The sequence below is a fragment of the Phyllostomus hastatus genome, unplaced genomic scaffold (genome assembly GCF_019186645.2).
Source record: "Phyllostomus hastatus isolate PE091 unplaced genomic scaffold, TTU_PhHast_1.1 phas_contig_17, whole genome shotgun sequence".
Lineage (NCBI taxonomy): Eukaryota > Metazoa > Chordata > Mammalia > Chiroptera > Phyllostomidae > Phyllostomus > Phyllostomus hastatus.
In genome coordinates this window covers 335,536-347,444 of record NW_025333664.1, presented here as the reverse complement: position 1 = coordinate 347,444, position 11,909 = coordinate 335,536, and the positions used below count along the sequence as shown (strand labels likewise).

The 11,909-nt window shown below is 69.4% G+C and overlaps 3 protein-coding genes across 8 annotated transcripts in view; 2 read left to right on the top strand and 1 right to left on the bottom strand.

Annotated features, from left to right (window-relative positions):
* Positions 1-129: 129 nt before the first annotated feature.
* LIME1 (Lck interacting transmembrane adaptor 1) lies at positions 130-3,168 on the top strand. 3 transcript variants are annotated; one of them, XM_045832794.1, is made up of 6 exons: positions 727-1,120; positions 1,296-1,414; positions 1,564-1,621; positions 1,691-1,784; positions 1,900-2,270; positions 2,372-3,168. In XM_045832794.1, exons 1-6 carry the CDS (start codon positions 890-892, stop codon positions 2,615-2,617), a joined length of 1,119 nt encoding a protein of 372 aa, XP_045688750.1. In that variant the 5' UTR covers positions 727-889; the 3' UTR covers positions 2,618-3,168. The 3 variants fall into 3 exon arrangements, with proteins under 3 accessions (XP_045688751.1, XP_045688750.1, XP_045688749.1); XM_045832795.1 differs by lacking the exon at positions 727-1,120 and adding an exon at positions 130-470 and having other exon boundaries at positions 1,564-1,784; positions 2,372-3,133; XM_045832793.1 differs by having other exon boundaries at positions 1,564-1,784; positions 2,372-3,135.
* A 361-nt stretch (positions 3,169-3,529) lies between these two features.
* On the top strand, positions 3,530-7,111 carry SLC2A4RG (SLC2A4 regulator). Of its 2 annotated transcripts, XM_045832791.1 has the most exons (8): positions 3,530-3,779; positions 4,052-4,191; positions 5,075-5,184; positions 5,599-5,780; positions 5,853-5,953; positions 6,047-6,311; positions 6,392-6,483; positions 6,560-6,848. In XM_045832791.1, the coding sequence occupies exons 1-8, from the start codon at positions 3,669-3,671 to the stop codon at positions 6,711-6,713; spliced, it is 1,155 nt and encodes a 384-aa protein (XP_045688747.1). In that variant the 5' UTR covers positions 3,530-3,668; the 3' UTR covers positions 6,714-6,848. The 2 variants fall into 2 exon arrangements, with proteins under 2 accessions (XP_045688747.1, XP_045688746.1); XM_045832790.1 differs by lacking the exon at positions 6,392-6,483 and having other exon boundaries at positions 6,560-7,111.
* A 960-nt stretch (positions 7,112-8,071) lies between these two features.
* Positions 8,072-11,909, bottom strand: part of ZBTB46 (zinc finger and BTB domain containing 46) — a 33,486-nt gene continuing 29,648 nt past the window's right edge. For all 3 annotated transcript variants that reach the window (XM_045832785.1, XM_045832784.1, XM_045832786.1), the window contains one exon: positions 8,072-10,688. In XM_045832785.1, the coding sequence (XP_045688741.1) occupies positions 10,314-10,688 (375 nt within the window). In that variant the 3' untranslated portion in view covers positions 8,072-10,313. The remainder of the gene's footprint in view (positions 10,689-11,909) is intronic.

Genomic DNA, 11,909 nt, shown 5'->3' with positions numbered 1-11,909 from the left:
GGTGGCTCGGCCGGCTGCGCCGTCTGGGGCGGGGTCTCCGCGTGCAGCTGTGTGGTTGGGCAGCGGGCCCCGGGGCGCTGTCATCCTCCCCGGTCTCCCAGCCGGGTCCCGTGCTGCCCGGCACCTGTGAACAGTGGGGCACGGCAGTGGGGCCCTCGCAGGGTGCCGTGAACGGGCAGGAGGGCCGGCTCACCCCGCACCATCCGTGGCCAGGGCCCGCGCCGCACCCACCCCCTGGCGTGGAGGCCGTGAGAGGCTGCTCCGAGCTCACAGCACGCCCCCACTGAGTGTCGTCTAGACCCCGGGCGGGGCCACAGTGGGATGGGGTGAGGCTGCCGCAGCGGGTGGCGGCTGGCGCCAGCTGCTGCAGAAGATTGAGGTGCAGCCTGACAAGGCAGGAAGTGAGGGGAGCTCCACCTGGGGCCGCACAAAGGCCCCCAGCCTCCAGGTGCCCTGCGCCCCTGGCATCGGTGAGTGCCTGCTCTGGCCTCCAGCCTGGCCCCTTGGTGCCTTCCCAGGGCAGTTGAGGTCTGGGGCCTGGGAGGACGAGGCCCGACCAGGCCAGGGCACTGGGTTCTCGTGGGAAGCCCGCTCCATGGGTCCGAGCACCCCCGTCTCGGGCTGCTGGGCTGGATGGCTGCACGGGTTAGGGTGGGCCCCTGTGCCCTGCAGCAAGACCCCACAACGGGGCCGGGCTGACAGTGGGGGAGGGGGAGGAGAGCCACAACGGGGCCTGGGAGAGGTGGGGCCTTCCGTGCCCACAGCAGCCCCTCTCTGCCTGCTGACCCTGCCTCCTCAGCCCCTTGGGGGCCCAAGACTAGTGACCGAGGGGGCGCCACCTGAGACAGAAGCCTTACCTGGGCACCATCTTACCTGGACGTGGTCGAACATGAGTCTGTGGCCCACGGCTGGCAGGCTCAGGGCTGTGACCTCTGGGGCCTCCCAGGTCTCAGGTGTGGGCTGTAGTGGCTGGCCACAGGGAGGCCTCAGCCACCTCCTCGCGGGCCCGGCTCGGCAGTCCCGTGGGTCGTCTTCGCTGACCTGGCTGCTCCCGAGGGCCCGGGAGAGCACACGTCCTCACACCTGCCCAGGAGGCCCCAGCCAGAGGCAGGAAAGAAAGGTGGGCGCCGAGACCGCGTCCTCTCGGCCTCTGTAGGAGGGAGGGGCTGCCGGGTCTCCGGGTTTCCTGTGTGCTGAGTCAGAGCGCCCGGCAGTGGGAGGCGCCCGGCAGTGTGAGGCCCCGAGTGGGGCTGCAGGTGGGTGCCCGGACGTCAGCACCCACCTTCTGCCCCCAGGCCAGGCCCGGGCCACACAGGATGGGGCCGCTGGTGTCCTCAGTCCCTCCCGCCCTCTGGGTCCCAGGCTGCCTCGCCCTGCTCCTCTGGCTGTGGGTGCTGTGTGCTGCCTGCCACAGGTATGTCCGCCCCTTGCCCTGGTTCCACGTGGAGCCCAGCCCAGTGCTGTGGCCACAGGGGGTGGGGCTCCAGGCCGGTCCCCCTTGACCAGAAGCCAGCGCCCCCGCCTCCCACCTCCCTGGCCTGACGGCCACCCTCTTGCCCCCAGGAAGCGGGTGCAGAGGCAGCCGGCCGGCCTGCAGGGCAGTGTTATGCCCACAGCCACGGTGAGTTCCAGGCTGTCCCCAGGCTGGGACGGGGCCGGCAGGAGACTGACTTGCCTCCCTTGCCGCCAGTCGACGCTGACACAGCCCCGCCTCGGCACCCTCGGCACCCTCAGCAAGTCCGACACCAGGCTGCATGAAGTGCACCGGGGCCCACGCCAAGCAGGTGAGCCGGGCAGGGGGCACGGGCCTCGGGCGGGGCTCGCTGCGCCTGGCCAGCCAACCCGCTGTGGTCGGACTCGCTCCGCCCCAAATGACCTCCGCTCTGACCCCGCCCCCAGCCCTCCGGCCAGCCAGCATGGATCTCTTGGGCCCACAATGTCTGGAAGTGTCCAGAGGCACCATCAGGCCACCGGCTGCCTTCTCACACCGGGAACTGCCCCAGACCTCGCCTGCTACCACCGATGCCCAGCCCTCCGTGGGTCCCGAGGCCACCTATTCCAACGTGGGGCTGGCGGCCATCCCCAGGGCCAGCCTGGCGGCCAGCCCCGTGGTGTGGGCAGGGGCACGGCTGACCAGCAGCTGGGCCAGACCTGGGCCCGAGGCCAGGCCAGAGCTGGCTGAGTATGCTCGCATCCACAAGCTCAAGGGAGCAGACCAGGGGCCCCAAGGCCTGGAGCAGGGGAGGGCCCAGGGCATCCCAGCCACCCAGGTAAAGTGGGCGGCGTGGGGTGGGTGGGTGGGTGGGGCTGGGCAGATTCTTGGCAGAGAGGATGGCGCTGACCCCTCCCTGGGTTTCCTTCCTCCCTCCAGGTGGACATCCTGTACTCCAGGGTCAACAAGCCTAAAAGGAGGGACCCAGGACCTGCTGCAGACCCGCTGGACCCCAAGGGCAGGGCAGAGATTCTGGCTCCTGGGAGGAGCCTGTCCTACGAGGCCCTCCCACTCAGAGGCCTGAGCGCCGACCACGCCGACAACGGGGTGCTAGAAAACGTGTACGAGAGCATCCAGGAGGTGGGGCTCTCCCGCAGGCTGGCAGCCCCCAGCTCCAGCCCCTAGATGGGACCGGAAGGGCTCCTGCTCCCGGGCCTCAGCCGCACAGGGGTCTGTGACCCCGCCCCCGGCACCCAAGCACAGATGTTCCCTCCCCCTGCGTGGGGCCTGGCCCCTGTTCCCTCCCAGTCCCCCCCCCCCACACAGCTGGCAGCCTGAGAGAACCGTGGGGTCCGGGGCGCCCTGGCCTCTCCCACCAGCGTCTTAATAAACCCCCAGCGCGGAGAGGATGAACCCAGTGCCGCGCAGCCGTCTCTTCCGAAAGCCTGGAGGTTTGGGGGGACCGTCTGCAGGAAATGAAAACATCCCCTGAGCTCAGGGGCTGGCTCCCGCCTTCTGGGGCGCCTGGGCCCTCGGCTGGTCACTAGGCTCCCAAGACAGTGCGGGGACAGAGGTCAGGTTAGGGGTGGTGTCCCTAGGCCGGGTCTAGACGGGGTGCAGCCTGCCGGCAGAGTGGCCGCCCCAGGGTCGTACTTACACCGCGAACACCGAGGGAGGGCTCGGGCTGCCCAGCCCAGCAGTTACTTACATAAGGGGTGGGGGTGGGGGGGGAGTCGGGTGTTAAAGAATAACCTGCACCTGGGAAGCCCTCCAGGGGACGCGGCCCCTTCCCTGGCCAGCAGCCCTGTGTGTGGGAACCCCACGAGGAAACCGGCCCTTCGAGGCATCGAGGGCGTGCAGGCCGGGGCTCCGCGGAGGCCAAGGCACGGGCGGGCGGGGGCCGCGAGAGGGGCCCCCTCTCCCGGCCTGCGCGGGAGCGACGGGCCTGGGGCGGGGCCTCGATGGGCGTGGCCACGAAGCGCAGGCCAATGGGAGCGCGGCCAGCCCCAGCCACGCTCCACCTCGGAATGTTGATACGGGGCGCAGGCCAATGGGCGCGCTCCGGAGGCGGGGACACAAGGAGGGGGCGGGCCGGCCGAAGCTTCGGGGGCAGAGCGGCGCGGGCGGCTGCCGATCCAGGGCGGGGGTCGGCGGCCCGGCCAGCCCGGCCCGGCCCGGGGCCGCTTCCTGAGCGTCCGCCCTCGTCGCTGCAGCCTTGGCACCCGGCCGGCGAACCATGGAGGCCGAGCGCCCCCCGGCGCCCGGCCCGGCCTGCGGGCACCCCTCGCCCCGCGCTGCCGGCCCGGAACCCGCGGCCGCGCCCGTGTCGGTGCCCGCGCCGCCGCAGGTACCGGGCGCCGGGGGCTTGAGCCAGAGTGCGCTCGCCGCAAAGATGGCGTCGGGGCTGCACAAACTTCGGGCCCCCGGGGCGGGGCGGCGTTCCGTCTGTGTCCGCGGGTCCTCGGGGCCCTGCCGCTTCCCGCCGCGCCGGGCCGGGGGCGGGGCCGAGGGCGGGGCGCGCCGACCACAGCTGGTTTGGGGGTGCAGAGCGGATCCGGGTGGGGGCTGGGGGCCCGGGGCCCCGGGCCGCTGCCTCCGCTGAGCACGCCCCGTCCGCAGGGCCCTGCCGTGGGCGGCGGCTTGGCGGGCTTGCAGTTCTCACCCCCGCAGGAGCCGGAGCCGCGGGCCCCGGGGACGTGGGCGGGGGCGGCAGCGGGGCCCCTGACGCCGTCCGCACACATCCCCGTGCCAGCGCACAGGTGAGCCGCGCGCCAGGCCGAAGTGGGCGTGCGCACACGTGCGCCCTGGTGTGCAGGGGTGGTGGGTGGGGCGCGGGAACGTGCCTTTCCCGACACCCCCCAGGGTGCTCGCCTGGGGCAGGTTAGGGGCCCGAGCTGAGTTTCTGGCCACCCCCACTCTCCAGCCCTGAAAGAGTTAAGCGGTGTGATAGTAACCCTTGTCCCCTCAACCCCTGGGGCCTGAGATCGTCTGGGAGGGAGCCGCTGTCCTCTCTGCCGCAGAGACGGGGGCCGGCGTGAGGTCCACTGCCCAGGGGGTCCCAGGCCTTGCATAAATGCCTCAAGGGTGTTGAACACCCCGGTCTGGCTGGGCAGCCAGGGGCAGGCACTGGTCTGGCCCGCTGGGACCTGGGGACCGGCTTGTGCTTGGAGCTGTTGCCCTGGCTGCTGCTGACTGCTGGCTGCTCTTCTCCACCCCCCACCCCACCCCCAGGCCTGGCCCTGGGCCCACAGCTGCTGTTGCACAACCTGGGTTAATGTGTGACTGGGGAAAGGCTGGGCCTCCATTGCCCTGGCCCAGCCGGTGGGGCCTCAGACCCCTGGTCCAGCACCAGGGTCTGCAGGAGACTCCACCGGACACAGCCCAGGCTGGAGGTGACTTGGCTTCAGGGAGACCCCAGCCCAGGCCCAGTTCCTGGTGGTTCCTGGAGATCTAGGCTCTGTAACCCGAGCCCGGGGTGGAGCTGGGCCGGCAGCCCAGGCCAGCGCCTGCAGTGAGGGAACCTGGTGTACACAAGCGCGTGCCGGGGCCTGCACGTGTGCCCGGCCAGGGGAGGGGTCTGGGAGCACTTGCTGGGCCCCACCTGCCCAGCCCACCCCCTGCCCCTGCCCTCTCCTCCCTCAGAGCCCCCCAAGGAAAAGCCCGGCTGGATGAGGTCATGGCTGCGGCAGCTCTCACAAGCCTGTCCACCAGCCCCCTGTTGCTGGGGCCCCCAGCTGCAGGCTTCCACGCGGGTGAGACTCAGATGCCCGGCCTGGGATGGGGATGGGGGCAGGGGCGGGGCCACTGTTCCTCCAGGACCTTAAGTGGGGGGCAAGCAGAGCCCTCTCGCCTGGAAAACCACCTTCTAAACACTCAGACACCATGGCCCCTGGACATCCTGACTGTGGCCAAAGTCCCAGTGCCCCCAGCCTGCAGGCCTCCGTGACCACCTGCCCGTCCCCCTTGGCTGGCCAGGCATCTCCCACACGGGACTATTCTCTCCCTCCTCCCCTGTCCAAGGGAAGTTGGTCCCCACACCGTGCGGACAGCTCTTCCTGGCCACCATCTCCTCCCAGTGCCTACGTGCCCGCCCAGCTTACCTTCAAGCAGAGTGAAGGGACTCAGAGTCCCGAGAGCCCTGACCCTGGCCTGGCGTGTCCCCGCAGGGCCCGGCTCGGAGCCCTGGTCCGAGCCGCCAGTGCAGCCACCAGGCAGTTGCAGCGGCAGCGGTGGGGACTGGGGCTGGGACCCGGCTGGCGAGCAGTCCTCCCCACCCACACCGTCACCCCCACTGCCCCTGGAGGCAGCCCACTTCCTGTTCGGGGAGCCTGCCCCTCGGAAGAGGAAGGTGAGCCCGGGGCTGGGCTCAGGGTGGGGTGGCCGCGGTGGCCGAGCCTGACCACCGGCCCTCGTCACCCAGGGCGCGGTGCAGGTCCTGTTCCAGTGTCTGTGGAAGCGCTGCGGCGAGGTGCTGGGCACGGCCTCCGGGATGCAGAGGCACATCCGCCTGGCCCACCTGGGGTGCGTGCTGGCCTGCTGGCCTGCGGGCCGGGGGGCGGGCGGGCGGGCAGGGCCGGGCCCACGCTGCAGCTCCCTCCGCCCTGTCCCCAGCAGGCGGCAGGCAGAGCCAGAACAGAGCGACGGCGAGGAGGACTTTTACTACACGGAGCTGGACATCGGTCTGGAGGTGCTGGCCGGCGGGCTCTCCAGCCTGACCTCCGTGTCCCCCACGGCCTCCCTGCCGCCTGCCTTCCCACGCCTGGAGCTGCCCGAGCCCCCAGCCCTGCCCAGCCTGCTGCGCCCCCTGGCCCCGCCCCCGCCCCAGGCGCTGAGCTCCGAGGCGCACCCCCAGGTGTGCCGCACTGACCACTCCTACCAGGTGGGTGCGGTCACAGGCAGCAGCTGTGGGTGGGCCCCTGGGGCGCTCCGGAGGGAGACCACAGCTGCGTCTCCTTTCAGGGCTGCCTGGCGCCCGCCAGGCTGCAAGCGCAGCCCAGCCCCGCCGGGGCCCACGAGCCGGCCCTGCCCGCCACGCATGGTGCCAGCCTGAGGTGCGTGTGTGTCCAGGGGCAGGTGGCCAGCGGGGGGGGGGGGTTCTGGCCCGACAGCACCCACGTGTCCCCCCAGGAAGCCCCGAGGGGACGCCAAGAAGTGCCGGAAGGCGTACGGCGTGCAGCGCAGGGACCTCTGGTGCACCGCCTGCCGCTGGAAGAAGGCCTGCCAGCGCTTCCTGGGCGCCGCCCGCTGCCCGGGGCGCCCGGGTCCCCAGAGGCGGAGATGAGCCGCAGCCCGCCCCTGCCCGGGCCCTCCGAGCCGCAGGGTCTGCTCTTCAAGGGGGCAGGGGCATCAGGGCCCCCGGAGCCCCAGAGGTCGGGGGGGGGTCTCACCACTCAAAGTGCCTCTGAAGAAACCAGCCTTTTGCACTAAAGCCTGGGGTGGGCGCTGCCCCCCCACACCTGTCCGTGGACTCGTCCAGGGTGCTGATGGTCCAGCGCGAGGCCGCGTGGGAGCCAGACCTGGATGCACTTTGAGGGGTCGGGTGGGGCCTCCCCCGCCGCACCTAACCTGCTGGGCGGTACGGGCTCCGGGGCTGGCGTCGGACCTGGTTTCCGAAGCTCAGGTGTCTTGCGTCTGGGCTGCGCCAGGCGAGGAGAAAAATTAAAGATTCGGGCTTTTCCAGAAGCTGTGTCTGCCTCCAGGGCGGGGAGGTGGAAGTCGGCGGGAGTGTGGGGGTGGGTGCTGGCAACCGGCTGCAGGGGGCTGGGGCCACTCTGGCCACCCGCACCCAGGGCAGGGCGAGGACGGAGGAGGGGCCTTGTCTGAAGCACACACGAGGCGTCTGCTCGAGCAGCAATTTCCCAATTTATTGAAAGTGATCGCTTCGCAAGAAGGTCTAAGCTACCCCCGTCACAGAAAGGAACCCCACGGGCCGGCCGGAGCCCGGCACGCACGGCGCAAGACCGCCGGAGAAGGCTCTGTTCCCCTGCCCTACGGCCACGCAGCGGGGGCCCGCCGCGGCGAGCACACCTCCCCGCAGGGCGGACGCACCGCCGACGCAAACACAGGTTCGGAACAGTCCGTGCACAGTCGGCGGTCCTCCAGCACCGCCCTTTTCCTGTGTTTCGGTCGGTTGACCGGCTGAAACGCACGTTGAGAAAAATAAATATTTCAGAAAAGCACAGAGCACCCTGCCCGCCAGCCGTCACAAAGCACCGCACAGGATCGGAGAAATAGAAGACAGCAGAACACAACCACTAAGTATGGCTTTTAGGAAGGCGCACGTGTCACAGAATGAGCGAAAATAAGGTCTTTCGTCATATTGCGAAAAGTTCCAGGTTTTGCGTTTTCCCAGTTTTTTTTATAAAGAAAGATGTGCAAACTTGGAGGCAGCAGCTGTGTCTCAGGGCGGGTCCCTCCCGAGTGCTGGCGGGGTCGGCCCTGTCCCCACGCCCGGTCGGGGTCCAGGCACTGCCCGCTCGGGGCCCGGCGCTCGGACCGGGAGCTCCGGGCCCCCCGCCCCGCCCCCACGGACGGGACACCCAGCGGACCGTGCTCTCCACGCTGGTGCGGCCGACACCGAGCTCCAGACAGACACACACGGAAAAACACAAAACGTGACGTGAAATGTAATCTACACGGTTTTTCCTCTTCATAAAAAAAATATTTATTAGTTTAAACATTGATCTGGAAAAAACGAAAAGGGTCAATCACATAAAAAAAACTCTTCGAGACACAGGCCTTTCCCTTCACTCCTCCCGAGAGGACGGGTTCGCCTCCACCCTGCACATGGCACGGGCCTGCCGGCGGCTGGAGCGCCACGGGGCGGGAAGCGGGAGCCCGGGCTTCCAGTCCAGTGTGGGTTTCGAGGGGACAGACGGACGGCCCTGTGGCACGGGCAGCGGGCCCCTCGACGGTCAGCGGGGGCAGTGAGCAGGTCAGAAAGAGCAGGACGTCCTGAGTGTGGAGGCAGGTGGCCCGGGCGTGGGCAGGGCGGCCTGAGAGGCGGGGCCGGCACAAAGCCCAGAGCCCCCTGTTGGCAGCAAAGGTCTGGTTCCCTAACGTGTTGATAAGAAAGGGGGTCCGTTCAGAAAGGGGGCGGGGGGGGGCACGAGTGCCCAGGGCCCAGCTCGGGGCTGGGCCAGGCCTCGCGGTGACTGGCGGGAGGTGTGCCCGGAAGCCCCACATGGCCCGGCCCACGCTCCCAAGGGAGAGAGGGCAGGGTGGAGGGCTCGGTGGGTCCGGGGCGACCCTGGCCAACCCTGGCCGTGTCCGGTAAGGACGCCCGCGCGGAGGCGCTGGCAGCGGCCCCAGCGGGGGGAGGTGGTGGGTGCGGGCAACCCGCCCACACGTCCTTCAAGAGCGCCCCTTCTAACCGATAGAAGCGGTGGCTAATTTTATTTCAAAAATCAGTAAAAGCGAAAGCAGAGGCTCCTTCCTGGGGCAGGATTTCAAAGACAGCAAGCACCACGTCCCGTCCGCCCACTCAGGCCACTCAGGCCGGGGTCCCCACCCCCGCCCTCCACTCCCCACGAAGGCTCGCAGGGCTTTCCGCCTAGCCAAAACAGATGTGACCCAATAAAAAACGAAGAAACATGGGGACAGCCTCTGAGTCTGTGGAGACAAGGACACGGCGCTCTGTGGCACCCTCCAGTCCTCCTGGGGGGAGGGCAGAGGGCAGCGGGCGGTGCCCAGCTCAGCGGTAAGAGGTGTGGGGTCGCGTTGCCGGGTGGCCCGGACAAGGAAGAGCACAGGCGAGGCCTGTCCTGCAGCCGGCAGCCGGGTGCCGGCCAACAGGCTGCACCTGCTTTTCGCGCAGCGAAGACAACAAGGTCATGGGCGCGACTGAAAATGCAGCAGGAGGACCTCGCTCCAAGCGAAGGGAGGGGCGGCTCCGCGCGGTTCGTGGGGCGAGAGAGAGAGAGAGAGAGAGAGAGGGAGAGAGAGAGGGGCGGGGGAGAGAGAGGGAGAGAGAGTGGGGGAGGGGGGAGAGAGGGAGGGGGAGAGAGAGGGAGAGAGAGAGCGAGCGCCCGCCGACAGAAACGTGTGTGATCTCAACTCAGCTCCACTGAGAAAGTTTGGTTACCCCTCCGGGAGCGGAGGCGACAGCTCCGCCTCCAGAGTTAGCAGCAGCGCAGGCGGGCCCCCGGGGCGGGCAGCGGGCGGGCAGCGGGCGGGGCCTGGCGCGCGGGTGGGCGGAGCCACGGGCCCGGGCCCGCCGCGGCTCCCCAAGGAAGTGCACACAGAACAGAGGGCGGAGCCCTCGCTGGACCCCCGGCCACTGCGGCCTCCGCCAGGAGTTAGCACCTGGGAGCCCCTGGCCCTGGCGGGGCTGCCGCAGCTGTTTTGTGTTGAGCACCAAAGCCCAGAGGCGGCGGGGCCGCGGGGCTCTCTGTACACCGGGTTCTGCGGGGGCCCGGGGGAGGCGGAGCCTGGAAGGCAAAGGGCGACAGGCAGTGACCGACCGGACCGCGCTGCTGGGGAGGGGCTGCAGAGGGGAGGGGGCCCGAGGCCCTGCGGTGGGCGCAGAGCCCCTCAGCTCCGGGACCTGGACCTCGGGGCCTCGCTCGACTCCCAGGCGGCGTTGGCCCCACCCTGGGCCCCGCTCCGCGCTCCCCCACACGCACCTGCTGGGACTCTCCTCGCGCCCCGCACCCGCCGACTTGGTGGTCCCAGGGCCCCCACGGCGGGGCTGCACCCGCTTCTGAGACCCCAGGGCCGGCTTCTCGGGTGCGGCTGAGGGGCGGGAGCAGAGGGAAGGGGGGCCTGGAGGAGGGGCTGCGCGGGGTCGGCGGCCCCACCCCGGGCGGGGAGACCCCCAAGCCCCCGCGCACACAGGTGCGGGGGCCGCACTGCCTTCACCCACCGCGCCCGGCCCCGGGGCCTAGGAGATCCAGGCGAAGTCCTTGTCGGGCCCCCCCGGGGGGCTGGGGGGCCCCTGCGGCGAGCCCTCCTCGTCCTTGTCGTCCCCCAGGAGCGCGTCCTCGTGGGCCAGGCCCACATCGTCCTCGTCCTCCGCCAGCTCCTCCTCGCCCTCCCCTCGGGGGTCGTCGGGGTCCTCCAGGTAGGGCCCGTCGCCCGCGAAGAGCTCGGGGGAGCCCTCGGCCCCCCCGCCGTCCAGCGGGCCGGCCACGCCGCGGCCCGCGCAGTCGGCACACACGCCGTGGCGCCGTGAGCCGTGCTTGATGCCCACGCTGGCGGCCGACATGAACACGCGGCTGCAGAGCTTGCAGACGTACTTCTTGTCCTTGCTGTGCACCTGCGGGGGCCGCGCGGCCAGTGAGGGGCGGCCGGCCGGGGGGGCGGGGGCCGGCCGGTGCCCAGGGGTCGCCGCCCCCCACCGGCACGCAACCACCCCCCACCTTGGGGGGCCCCGCCTCCCTCCCGCCAGGCCTGCCCACAGAGCCCCAAACCAGAAAGGCCTACCGCACGGATGTGTGCTGCCCCCCCCCGCCCCCACTTCAGCAGGTGTGAGGTCTGGGGCCACCACACCTTCTGGGGAAGGCCGGGCGAGACCCTGGGAGCCGGGTGCTGCCCCACGGGCTCCCATCCCAGAAACGGGGTCCATGTGTCCCTGGGACCCTCCTGGGTCTTTTTGTTTGTTCGATACTTTTTTAAAAAAGACTTTGTTTATTTTTAGAGAGAGGAGAAGGAAGGGAAAAAGAGAGAAACATCAAACTGTGGTTGCCTCTTGCACACCCCCAACTGGGGACCTGGCCCCTAACCCAGGCATGTGCCCTGACTGGGAATCGAACCGGTGACCCCTTAGTTCTCCAGCTGGCACCCAACCCACTGAGCCACACCAGCCAGGGGTGTGTGTCTGATACATTTTTAAATACATTTTTAACTCCCTCGACCCTCCCCCAACAGAAGAACAAAAACTCAAGGCCCAGAGGCGAGAGCAGGCACAGCTGGGCGGGGCAGTGGGCGGCGCGGGGCAGGGACAAGGGCCGCGGGGGAGCTGGGGGCTGCAGCAGGACACCGGGGCAACAAGGGCACTCGGGCCAGGACCAGATGGCCGCACTCCCCGCCAGCGTGGACTGAAGGAAGGACGGGGGAGGGGCGGATGCGGGTGCCATGGCAACCGTGGCTCAGCTCCGGAGCTGCAGGCTGGACTTGGGGACTCAGCTGCCTCCTCAGGGTCAGGGACCCCCGAGAAATGAAACAGGAACACACAGATCCGCTCCCCAGAGGAAAACAAGTCCTCACGCTCCAGCCAGGGGGTCCGGGATTTCTGACCCCCCCCACCCAAGGCCCAAGCAGGAACCCGGGATAAAATTCCAGGGCGAGCAGGCGTCCCTGTCCACCGACCCACGAGTGTGGTTTCGCTGAAGACGAGACGCGGCCCCCGCGGTGGGTGAGGTGCCCTGTGACGATCTAAGCACGGTTTTCTAGCACCTAACGTGAATACAAAATAAATGAACACCCAAAGTAATAGTAATGTAATCAAATATGAACTGTCGTTGACAAATAAAATTTA

Bases quoted from the DNA above. Each gene is read 5' to 3' on its own strand.
- LIME1 (XM_045832793.1), top strand. From the start codon at position 890: ATGAGTCTGTGGCCCACGGCTGGCAGGCTCAGGGCTGTGACCTCTGGG. The intron at 1,121-1,295 runs GTGGGCGCCGAG...TTCTGCCCCCAG, and splicing joins GCCAGAGGCAGGAAAGAAAG to GCCAGGCCCGGGCCACACAG. The intron at 1,785-1,899 runs GTGAGCCGGGCA...CCCCGCCCCCAG, and splicing joins CCGGGGCCCACGCCAAGCAG to CCCTCCGGCCAGCCAGCATG.
- SLC2A4RG (XM_045832790.1), top strand. From the start codon at position 3,669: ATGGAGGCCGAGCGCCCCCCGGCGCCCGGCCCGGCCTGCGGGCACCCC. The intron at 4,192-5,074 runs GTGAGCCGCGCG...CTCCTCCCTCAG, and splicing joins ATCCCCGTGCCAGCGCACAG to AGCCCCCCAAGGAAAAGCCC. The intron at 5,185-5,598 runs GTGAGACTCAGA...GTGTCCCCGCAG, and splicing joins AGCTGCAGGCTTCCACGCGG to GGCCCGGCTCGGAGCCCTGG.